The 12,992-nt window shown below is 34.9% G+C and overlaps 1 protein-coding gene across 1 annotated transcript; it reads left to right on the top strand.

Annotated features, from left to right (window-relative positions):
* The first annotated feature begins 11,139 nt into the window (after positions 1 to 11,139).
* On the top strand, positions 11,140 to 11,883 carry LOC142634819 (uncharacterized). Its single transcript, XM_075809071.1, has one exon. It carries the CDS (start codon positions 11,140 to 11,142, stop codon positions 11,881 to 11,883), a length of 744 nt encoding a protein of 247 aa, XP_075665186.1.
* The last annotated feature ends 1,109 nt before the right edge of the window (positions 11,884 to 12,992 follow it).

The raw sequence follows: 12,992 nt of genomic DNA, 5'->3' as shown, positions 1-12,992 counted from the left end.
TTAAAATGAAAGCATGTATTGTTGATCCCTAGAGATATAAATGGTGGCACAGCCATGGCACGTTGATATTCGACATTGCCAGTATCTACCACAACCAGGGCGGCACCACCTTAGGACCAGGTAAGGACCACCCTAAACTGTTTTTTTTTTTTTAATATAATAATTTAACAAAATTTATTTGTCTGCTCTTCAAAAAAAATTTGGGAACGCCCTCAGTTTTTTTATGCCAATAAATTAAATTTTGCTCTATAATTTGTTCTACATTTAGTAAATGAATGATTGCTTAGTTGTGCACATTGAAAGAGATGTAGTTTGTAACATTGATAATGAGACTATCATGCAACGATTTCAAAATATAAAAACTCGTAAAAGGCAATTGTAAACTTTATTTATTTATGTGTTTTTTTATTGTTGTTATCTATATATGAATTTTTCTTTTTATTATATTGTATAATTTATGCTTCTTAAAGAATACTTTGAGAAAAATTCCTAGAACCGCCACTGACCACAACACCTAACCTAGTTATATTTGATTGAAAAAAAAAAAGGGCTAGCAAAAGAGAAGAAAATGCCATATAAGGTCAAGAAGGGTTAACTCACCCCAACTCTAAACTAACAATGACTCACAATGAAACTTAAAGATCCCAGTTACAGCATAGGATTCTAATGAAAGAATATCTGTGTGTGCTAGGATAGCGCTTTATTTGCGCCTTTTTTTGACAAAATTTTATTGCCTATCAAAAAATAGGAAAGAACACATTTACCTTGCTATCATCTACAAATCCATTAACTGAGGTGTCTTCTTCAAGTTGAGGTCTACTAGTGATTGTATCTATGCTTGTAACTGTTTCTATTATAGAACTCTTGGCCTCTTGGGGAAGAATTTCACCTGCAAAAATGATCCCCATTAGTTAGTAAGTTGGTAACATATGTGCATTTATGAGCTTTATTCATGTGTATGCTTGTAATGAATGTGTGCGCAAATTTGTAAAGCCAACAAATATATGATGAGAATCCTATATGATTATATGATTATATGATTATGTATAAAAAAATTTGAACTTTGATGAGAATCCTATTACTTTGATGTTGTAACTTTGGGAGTTAGATTAGATCTAGTATCCAGTTGCATTGAACCCATTAAAATGATAACACATGTTCAAAAGTAGACATATCCTTCTCATCAGTATTTAACATGGAGCTTTACTCACATGTGTATACTCAACTACTTCATAAATTTGCTAGCCATGAAGGATAGACTATCAACAAAAATCAGACAAGTGCAATGGGGCTTTAATGGTGACAGCGATAGTATTTTTTGCAGAAGGTTCATAGAGAGTAGAGATTTTTATCGTTCCTATACAAAGCAGAATTTGGGAGCAAGTGACGGCCCTATGTCTAGTGTCAAGGATTTATAAAACTTGGGAAGACCTGGTAAGTTTTTGCATAGATAATCTAAAAGGATCAAGTTTATGAGTCATTCTTTGCAAGATATGCAACAATTTACAACCTGTGGATTCAAATAAAACAAAAAAAGAATCTATGGAGTGATGTTAAGACAGACGATCAGATACTCAAGTTTATCAAAAGAGATGCTAGGGGAAGAATGGAGAATAGCCGCCAGTTGGACAGCACCATTCTTAACAAAATTCTCAGTGCAAATTGGGGAATATTAAGATGACTCTAATCAGTGTATAGTCCCTTATTGTAAGGGCTTTGTTTTAGCTGTTGTTCTGTGTAGAACAGTATGAGAGCTAGTATCTTGAAGTCGAGTTTGATTAATTGCTCAATAGTGTTCTGTTGCTTTGGATCTGCTAGCTTCCACTCTTGAAGCCAGGGTATAGCTAAGGGTTGTAGAGCTTGCTCCTTTTTCTTTTTTTTTTTTCTTTTTTTAGTTCAATGAAATTCTGAATTACCAAAGTTACTAATGTTAAAAAAAATAATATAAGGCCATAATTAAGGGAAAGTAAATTTAAAATTTTGATTAGAATTTCCAGAAAGTATGGTCAATTTGGTTGTTCTTTTGATTTGCCTACAAATTTGAACTCGTAAATCGTAATTGGGTGATCTTGTGAACTTTGGCTAAAGAATTTATTTATTTATTTTGAGAAAGTCACTAAGATTTCATTGAAAACAAAACAGTACAAAAGGGAGAAGAACCCCAAAAACAAAGCAGGGACTCTAAAACAGGGGAGCCTCCCACCTACTCCCCGGCTAAGAAACTAAATCAGGAAGCACAACATATTCAAGACTATCGAGGATCAGTGAGGATTCTTGCAGAATCAATCCCCCAATTATTGTAAATAGTATTAGATTTTGGCAATTATAAAAAATACCTAGTTGTTCTGAAATTTCCATAAATATTTTTTCAATGTTTTTGGTAACTTTTTTTATTTTTTATTTATTTTTGAGATAATATAACAAAATAGGCAATGAATGGATATGAACACGATTATCCAACTAAGAAGCACAGACATAAATATGAACACGAGTACAACACAGTGACATGACATTTTTAAAAAAATTAGGATATGGGTATGGCGGGGATAATTATATTAATTTTATAAATATATATATATATATTTCAAAACTTATAAATTTTTCTATAACAAAAATATTATTTGTTTTTAAATAATTGTCAAAATTATTTTCGAAGTATATTAAAGCCTAAACACTAATAATACGCACATGTATCCACTATCTACCTAAATAATGAAAAACGAATTGTAAAAGTAAAAGTTAACTGCCTGGCTTGATAAATAGTGGACTTTAACTCAAAAAAAAAAAAAAAATCACCTATTTACACATCTTTTGTTCACGTAGATGACTGGAGATAAATGAGCTCTTTCATGTGTGACAGTGTGAGGCAGACAAAACAACAAAAAGGTATACATGAACAAAACAAGTAAAAAAGGGCAAAGGGGAAAAACTATAAAAGAGAAATAGACCTAAGAGCTAAAGAAGAAGAAGAAGAAGAGATCAATGTTGGAGGAGAAGAAGAAGAAGTAGATCGGCGTGAAAGGAAGAAGTGGTAAAAGATCGGTGTACGAAGTAGTGCATTTTATCTTCTTCTTTTTTCTTGTTTTCTTTTCTTTTGGGCATTGGGGTTGTGTCCCAACTGTGTCTTGTCATGTCCACCATTTTTCAAAAAATAAAAAATGGTTGGGACATGCTTGCAGCGGGGGAATTTGCAGGCTAACGCAGTAGGGAGAAAGAATATAATAAGTTAACGAAGGTTTGAAAGAAATTTGGAAAGTAGCGTCTCGAGTTTTTAAAAATCGAGATCAATGACAAAAATCGAGCGTCTCAAACTCAAGTTCTACTGCTGGTGTGGAAGAATTTAGCCACGTGGAACTCGAGTTTGAGAGACTCGATTTCCATGGAAGCAAATTTCCAGATGCAGAAGGAGAAAAGGCGGAGAAGACAAGGAAAAGAAGATCCGAATCAAAAAGAAGAAGACGACGACCTGGAGAAAATTGGATCTGACTGGAGAAAACTGGATCTGAAGAAGATGGAGACGACGACGACCTGCATGAAGAAAGGAACGATCTGAGTCTGACCTGCACGACGATGAAGAACAGAGACGAAGAACAAATCTGAGTGGGTGATTGGACGATCTGAGTCTGATCTGCACGAAGACGAAGAACAGGGACGAAGAACAGAGGAAGAACAATAGGCGATTCTCTGAGTTTGAGCTGCAGGAAGTCTGACCGAGCGAGGAAGAAGAAGTGAAACTCGAGTCTTAGAGACTCGAGTTCCACGTGGATTTCTACGTGTATTTTCTTCCACATCAGGTTCTACCGTTTACAAATCGAGACTTAAAAACTCGAGTTTTATCATGAAAATCGAGTTTTTAAAACTCGAGATGCTAGTTTACAACATTGTTTTGAAACGTGACAACTAACTAAATTTTTTGATATTTAATGGTATTTGGAAAGAAAATTCTGCTTGCAGCCGTGTTCAATGCATTTCCCATAACTCGTGCGTGTCAGACCCGGGCATGGGCTCCAAATGTTATGTTCGTGCTTTCCAGTTACATAGTTACTTTTCCTTGGGTTCTAGTAGGAACAAAATTTTCAGCAAAGTTTGATAAAGGAAAAGGAAGTCAAAGCATACCAGGAAATTAAAAGGCAAAATACCTAAATCAAATAAAGCTGAAATACCCAAAATTAAAAACAAATACTCAAATTTTACACAAAGCTAGCTTCTCAATCAAAACCCATTATTTTTAGGCTCCACTTAAATAACACATTTGACCCACTAAACACTAAATTTTGGTTTATTTATTTATTTATTTATAAATTACAAAGTTTTAGCCCTTTCAATTATTTTTTCAGCCCAACTGAAATTATCTTGATCCAATATCTGAGTTGAAAGTTATGTCCAAAATAATAAGACTTGTACAAGTTGGAATCCTAATCCAAGTTTGACTTCGATTTAATGCAAATTTTATTTAATTATTTGCTCCAATCTAGCTGGCATTCTTTAACTTCATTATATCCCTTGTCAAAATTTAGTCTATTAATCTTCTTCATTACACATACTAGTATGTAACCCGTACTTATACACAGGAATGATGAATTGTAGTTTTTTTTTTTTTTTAAGAACAGGAATGATGACTTGTAGTAGTACTGTTGATATTAGCTTGGCTTATAAAACATAAAGGATATTAGTTTGACCAGAACATTTGGAAATACTAAAATAGTTTTTTCTATGCAATTTTTATGATATTGGTTACATCAAGTTTCTCATTACACTACTAATACATATATAATTTTTAAAATCATTATTGGATACTACATATACAATATCAATTCACAATCACTGTCCGTGAAATTCTACTAAATACAACACAAAATGCAATTTTGAATCTAATTAAATTTTCTCTAAGTATTAGTTATATATATATATATATATATATATATATATATATAATATTAGGTTTTTTATGGTTTATTTATATTGATTTCCTCGTTTTCTACATTAAATTAACTCGCTTGGCACAAAAATTAAAAAAATCACATTAGATGAGACATGTGGCGCAAAATTGAACTATTATTGAATTCTAATTTTTACATTGAATTAATTAACTTGACACAAAAATTAAAAAACTTAGATTAAATGGGACACATTGCGCAAAATTAGACTCTAATTAAATTCAAATTTGAAATCTAATTAGATTTTCTTTAAACTTACCTATTAATATATATATATATATATATATATATATATATATTACCTAATCAGTAATGGACCGTATATAGTCTCTGTGTGTGTGTGTGTGTGTGTATATATATATAATTAGGTTTTTTTTATGGTTTATTTATATTGAATTCCTCATTTTCTACATTGAATTAACTCACTTGGCACAAAAATTTTAAAAATTACATTAGAGATGAGACACCTAGCACAAAATTAAACTATAATTGAATTCCAAATTTTACAGTGAATTAACTAACTTGGCACAAAACTTAAAAACTTAAATTAAATGGGACACGTGGCACAAAATTAGACTCTAATTTGAAATCTAACTAGATTTTCTCTCAGTTTTACCTATATATATATATTATTCATTATTATTCCAAAACCAAATATAAAATGCATGAATTAACACAAAATAAGTATGATAATACTCTCTAATAATAATAATATAAATATGCAAAATTAAACTATTATCACACCCCAACCAAAAATCTGAGTGACTTAAAACAAAGACGTATAATAACAAATTTTCATTACTTTAGCAAAAAATAATTAATCAAATGCAAAAACACTAACAGCTACTAAAGATATTCCACATGTCATTAACACTCATTGTGTGAATAGTTTAGCCAACACAAACATACTCTTCGTCTTAAGATAAAACATGACTTGAATTTCTATCTAGATTTATGCTTCAACTCAAATCTCACTAGTGTTAACCCTCAACAAATAAAATCACTTTGAAAATGTGTGGAACACTCTTAAACATATGTGAGCGGAATAATGTAAAAAAAATGACAAATATCTCACATATAAATAAGATAAAAAGTGGTGAAAAAAAATACATCAGTCTCATGAAAGGATGTCAAACACTAATAATACTACACCACACATTGATTAGTCATGTCAATTTCCAAACCATACCTTCTTTAAAATCAAGACTTTTATTTGGATGTAATGTTTGGTAAAGAGGAGAGGTTAAGAACAAAAGGTACTAGCAAAAATGAAAGGTGCTTCCAAAAATAATTGGAGAAATAACTTCTTTTAAGCATATGACATTCAATTTCATCCTTTTAACTTCTTGAATGTAACACTTTCATTTTAAGAAAATCAACCACATTCTCTTATTTTTTCCTCTTTCACATTCTCCCTTTTTTTTTTTTTTTTTCTTTTGAGTCATCATTCTTTTCTTTCAACTATTTCACCACAAATATACCACAATAAGACGATTTGATCGTGTAAATTCTTGGAACACTTGAGAAAAGGATTATGAAGGAATAGCTAAAATAACATGCTCAAATGGGTTATTAGCGATAATGTACCAAGAAAAAGAAAATTAAAGGCTCAAAATACACAATTATGGCCTAAAATCATATTTTAAGAATTATGGTAGTTCTTCAATATTCATGACTTTAAAATGTTCAAGTGTGACATAAAATTCTTAGCATTCAACTAAAAAAATAAGAAAAACAAGACTAAACAACAACAAAATATGAGCTTCCAAATGAAAGATGAGATCAAAGAAAAAAATAATCCTAAAAAAAATTTTGAATGGCTCAAAAAACTCACATGGGTTAAATCTTTTCGCATTTCATTTTCAAAACTTTCAAAGTCATCTCTATTCTTCAACCAAGAAACATGTTGATGTGGCTAAAGTGCATGTGCTAAATAATTAAGCATGAAAAACAATGGAATTTTTTGGATAGCAATAGCATAATGAACTTCGGCTTAAAACTCATGCTAAGGCAAAATATTTATAAAAAAAAAAAAAATTGGACTAAAATCACATTAATATAATATAAAAACCATATGCAAATCATTTCAACTTTTCAAGTCTCTCCCCCTCCCCCTCCCCCTCAACATAAAACTTACGTTGTCCTTAATGTAAACAAAAGAAAACAACAAAGAGTAAAGATTACAAACAATACCTTGAAGCTTTAACACTTGCAAAAAGGGTTAGAAAATGCAACCAATAAAAATATAACATAAACTATGACACAAAGTCAACACTAATTACTTGGTAAGTCTTGATAAATAGGATTCTCCAAATTAATTGACTCCTCTTTATGTGAAAAATTATCAAGAAGTGACTTAAGACGTAATCCATTCACTTCAAATATATTATTTTTGATGATGCCGAAAATCGTCAGTAAGCTGCACATTCCTCACATGCTCTAGACAAAACCTACATAACAAAGAAGAAGAAAGCCTTACAAAAAGTACCAGTATGATACCGACCAAATATCCTCCGAATGTTAAGTTAGAGAATGTTCACAACTCTAGAGTGCCAAAGCTGGGGTAAATTATGTGTACCTTAAATTCTGAGCGTTTTGGGTTTTTATAGTAGTGTAAAATTGACATTTGTTTCTTGGTGAAGAAGATATTTCCTTGTAGGGAAGATCTTAATAAATACATGTATTTTACGAGATCCTTTCTATATAGAGATTTTGTTGATTAGGGTTAATTGTAGGGTAAAAGACATTTCCATTTGAAGTTTCTTGGAGACCACTTAAGCCATGTGGATGCCACATGGTTTAGACACCTGTCTACTTTGTATCCATCTAGTTGGAATCCTTCCACCATGGAGAGTCTGTCCATCTTCTCTTTCTCTCCATCTAGGCGCGATCTTTATTCCGCCCGTTGTTTGTCAGTACATTTAGACTATCCTTCTCCTTGGCACCGTTGCTTTTGGTTGGCTTTATGAACGGATCCGTCTATCTCAAATTCTATCCCCTTCAATCATTTTAAGGATCTCAACTTCTATGATACCATGTGGGAAAACAATCTTGACAATGAAATGTCCAATCCATGTAGATCTCAATTTTTTAAGAAACAAATATTACTTATAATTATACAAAATAACCTTTTGAAATGGTTCAAAAGATTTTCTTAAAATATGTTTGTTATGAAAAACTTCATTAATTCTTTATAAATCCAAGAATTATCATATGCATCACGCTAGATTTATTCTAACTTTTTCAGTTGTAGTTTTCTCAGTGAACTAATAGCCTTATCTAAGTTTAAGTTTAACAATGGAAGATCTACGCTTCTTTTATTGTTTCCTTGTTTTTTTTAACTTTTCAATAGATATATCCTTTTAATTATGGTTAATTTCCTTCAAAAAAAAAATGTTCCATTTTTCATTCTTTTGATTGTGCTTAATTACCAAAAAGTGCAAGTCCATCATTCCTCTACACACCACTCATAGTGTCACCCCTAAACTCTTTTCATTACTTCCTACAAATCAAAATTTGCCATATTTCACAAAGCAAATCATAATATACCACCTCTTAACAAAGGTAAAGTGTATGCTAAAAGAATTAGTTTAATTGGGTAACATGCTAATAACAGCAGAGGATCGAGGAAGTCCAATCCAATAAGAGGCTTTATATAAAAAATAAATAAATAAAATACCACATCCACAATATTTTCACAACAAATCATAGGTGGTAAATTATTATTGGTTCTAATTTGAACATATCACTCTAATTTTTTTTTTTCACTAACAACAACCCATAACAACCTATTACTTAGGATTTGTTGTGAAAATGTTGTGAATAAATTGTGAATATATCATTTCTTTTATATAAAGTTAGCAAATAGTTTGGGTGCTTGCAACACATAAGTGAACTAGAAAATAAGACATTTGTTTTTAGAGAGAAGGAAAAAATGGCAAATGGAATGAAGGAAATTTAAAGAAAGTATTGATAAAACTAAGAGGCTTGGACGCTCTACCATCAATAAACACAACAGCTAATGCTGAAAAAGGTTTGTTTGATCTCACTTATTGCTAGCATTGCCTAATGCTCTCTTTGTGCACCCTTTAAAACTAGCAGGTGGTCTTTGATTTTGTTGGAATGTTGGGGTGGACATTTGAACCTACCACCCAAAACTAAAATAACCTTTTGATTTTCTCTTACATGTCCAACCTACTTTCTAATGATGCTCTCCATTGTATATGGCCTTCCATGTAAAAAAGAAAGTACAAATCTTTGGAAGCATTACATCAAACCACCTCATTATTTTGTTGCTCTTGGCTATGCCTTCAAGATTTTAATGTTGTTTTTATACAAGTTGATAAAAGGCATGGGAGGCATTAGGTTACTCAGTCAATCATAACTCACAAGACGGGTCCTATTAGGGAATGTCAAAAAGGAACACAGAAATCCATTTTCATCTGTCTAGTTTCGTTTATGACAAAAGCTCAGGTTCTCTCTAGAGAGGAGGAAGCAGAGTTATCATGCAGTAATAAAAAAGTTAAGGACAGCCACCATGCTAACTTCAGCGATGGTTCAGGCGAGGACACTTCGTTACTAGGTGCCTAGAGTTACTGGAATGGTTCAAAAGCCTCCTTCAAAAATAAGCTTGTGGGCGAGATACCGAGGGCTTTTGCTCAGGCCTTTGACTTCTCGAACTCCATGGAAATCGAGATTGAATCGGATGACGACGAGACCGAAGGGGAAGCCCGAGATGGAAGAGTTCCAATCAAGCTAAACCAGGAAACAAAAATCCGATTTAGGGAGCCTTGGTCCAAAGCCATTTTAGTCAAGCTTGTGGGTAGAACAGTAGGATTCAATTACATTCAAACAAAGCTCAACCAGATGTGGAAACCTTCAAGTAGAATGGATTGTGTTGATCTTGGGTACGAGTTCTTTTTTATCCGTTTTTACGCTAAGGAAGACTTGGATTCAGTTTTACAGAGGGGTCCTTGGTTCATTGGTGATCATTTCCTCTCATTGAGGCCTTAGGAGCCATTTTTTAAACCCTCCATGGTAAATGTCGCATCGGTTGCGGTATGGGTGAGGTTGAATGAGCTGCCCATTGAGCTATACGAAAGGAGTGTGCTTAGACAAATTGGTGAGGCGATTGGAAGGGTGTTGAGGATTGACACGCATACAGCCATGGAAGCTCGGGGCAAGTATGCGAGGTTATGTGTCCAAATCGATACAAACAAGCCACTGACCACCACCGTTGTCATTGGACGCTTTGAACAGCCAGTCATGTATGAAGGCATCCAAAGCTTATGCTTCTCCTGTGGTCGTGTCGGGCATCGGAAGGATGATTGCCCGTTAATTATTTGGAAAGATAGGAAGGTTGCAAAGCAGGTAGAATCGACGGAGGAAGTGCCGGAGGTCACAAAAAAAAGTATCAATCCTCTTGAGGCTACTCCAGGTGTTGGCTGGAGGTCGACACACTCACACTCCCTTGAAGGACCCAGCCACATGACCAAGCAAAAAACTGAGTCACCCAAAAACTTACCTAGACCACAAGAGACCGTGTTTCCTTCCATGATGGGCCAATATACTCCAAATGGGCTTCAGAGCAATTTAGGTTTCTTGAAACCTTTGCCTCGCGCTACCCAAGCCCAGAGGTCGAATTTGAGGGACTTTGTAAAGGGCAAGAAAGTCATTGCCTAGAGTAGATTAGTATCACCCAGCCCTAAGAGTGCTGCTGACCCTCTCTTAGATACATCTTTTTTCAAACTTGCTCCCAATCTCAATCATGGTCCCGACCCTCTTTCCAATGCACCCTTTATGTTCACGGCATATGCTGAAGCTAAGGTGGACCATCAGCCTAGCAAGGGCGATTCCCATGCTAATGTTTCCACAGCTCAACTCATCCCTGATGAGGTGCGAAACGAATCTAGCCGAGAGACCCACTGGTTGAAAAATGCTCGAATCGCAGCCCATCTCCACCTCAACCATAGGGATTCGCCTCTGCATCAATTAGAGCCAAGTGTGCAAGCCAACCTTGATGTTCAACCTATGCTCTGTAGCTCGGGAAGTAAGGATGGGAGTCCTCTTATTTCGCCTTAAACCCAGTCTTGGGTTTGGCCAGTTAAAGGAGCTAATGGAGAGGACAATATGGAATCTGAGGATATAGGTGGAGTTAATCCCCTCTAGTGATGTCTTCTTCACTCCGAATCATCACTTCCCCATGAATATTATCGTTTGGAGCTGCAAGGGCGCTCTGAAGCCCAATTTTCAGAACCATGTCCGAGAACTCACTCGCAATCATGACCCGGCCATTTTTGTGGTCATGGAAACTAAATTAGGTGGTGAAAGAGCTAAAGAAATCACCAATAGACTCCCCATTGACGGTGCTATTCACAATGAGACTATTAGGTACGCGAGTAGACTCTGGTTACCGTGGAACTTCGATAAAGTGGAAGTTCAAGCTCTTGCCAACACAGAGCAGGAAATTCATGTGGAAGTCAAGGTACGCTCCTTTGACTTTGCTTGGTTATTTTCAGCAATTTATGCTAGTCTTAGAAGTGAGGGAAGACAAATCTTATGGAATAATCTGTCAAAAGTAGTTGAGTTACACAATAAGCCCTGGATCATGGCAGGGGATTTTAATGAGCCTCTGTTAGATGGGGATAAATTTGGGGGGAGAGGCGCGAGTCTCAACCGTTCCCTAGTATTTAAAGAATGCTTGGATAGGTGCAATGTGATTGATATGGGGTTCTCGGGTCCAAGATATACCTGGACAAACAAAAGAGATATAAATGACCTTATTCTCAAAAGGATTAATCGATTCTTCATGAATCCCAGCTGGTGTGTCTTGTACCCGGATGCTAAGGTTACCCATCTGACTAGGTGTCATTTTGATCACTGTCTAGTCCTCATGGAAGCCTTTCCACCCCAAGTTGTCAGACTTAGCCGACCCTTATGCTTCTAGAGTTTTTGGTTATCCGATCTGTCTTTTTCGAAGGTCATTTCTAATGCTTGGAGACAGAATAGGAACCTAGTCGATTCCATTTATGCTTTCTCCAAAGATCCTGCCTTATAGAATAAAAATAACTTTGGGAATATTCATGCCAAGAAGAAAAGAGTCCTTGCAAGGCTTTATGGGGCCCAACGAGCTTTATCAAATAGGCCGAGTGCTTCTCTTATTGAGTTGGAGAAAAATCTCCATGTAGAGCTAGAATAATTCTAGATCAGGAGCGAGATCTATAGGCTTTAAAATCCAGAAATAACTGGATGATTCAAGGAGATCGCAACACCTCCTTTTATCACATATCTACTCTAGCTAGAAGAAAGAGAAATCACATTGCTTCGGTTAAAAATAGTTTAGGGGATTGGATCATAGAAGAGAGGAAAGTTATGGAGTATTTCAGAAATGGGTTTATTTCTCTCTACACAACTTCTCATTCCCAAGCTGAGTGGTGCACTAAGATAGTTTCAAATTGGCAAGTCCAGCTTGCCAAGGAGGACAAATGCAGTCTTACCGAGTTGGTGACTTCTGCGGAGATAAAAGAAGCCCTGTGGTCTATGAAAGCCTACAAAGCCCTAGGCCTAGATGGTTTGCATGCCGGGTTCTTTCAGCGTTTTTGGCTTGTGGTAGGGGATTCGATGAGGGAGGAAGTGATGAAGGTGGTCAGGGAAAGGAAGGTCCCCGATTATCTGAACCACACCCTTATAGTTCTCATTCCAAAAATTCAAGGCCTCGAGACTATTGGTAATTATAGACCAATAAGTTTACACAACTCGGTTTACAAGATTATCACAAAAGTCATTGTTGCAAGGATAAGGCCGCATTTGGATAAGTTGATCTTTTCGTTTTAGGTGACTTTTATCCTGGGAAAAAGAGGTGTGGACAATACCATCATAGTCCAGGAGCTTATTCACACCCTAGGTAAAACTAAAGGGAGGCTTGGTTATATGGCAATTAAAATTGACCTAGAGAAAGCCTACGACAAGCTTGAATGGGGTTTCATTAGAGAGATGCTTTTGCGGTTTAATTTTCTAGACAATCTCATTGAGCTTATTTTGAGCTACATCTCTTCA

The sequence above is a fragment of the Castanea sativa genome, chromosome 5 (genome assembly GCF_040712315.1).
Source record: "Castanea sativa cultivar Marrone di Chiusa Pesio chromosome 5, ASM4071231v1".
Classification (NCBI taxonomy): domain Eukaryota; kingdom Viridiplantae; phylum Streptophyta; class Magnoliopsida; order Fagales; family Fagaceae; genus Castanea; species Castanea sativa.
Note: the sequence above shows the minus strand (reverse complement) of the source record. Positions and strands in the feature narration are given on the sequence as shown.

Coding starts and splice junctions, on each gene's coding strand:
- LOC142634819 (XM_075809071.1), top strand. CDS start 11,140: ATGAATATTATCGTTTGGAGCTGCAAGGGCGCTCTGAAGCCCAATTTT.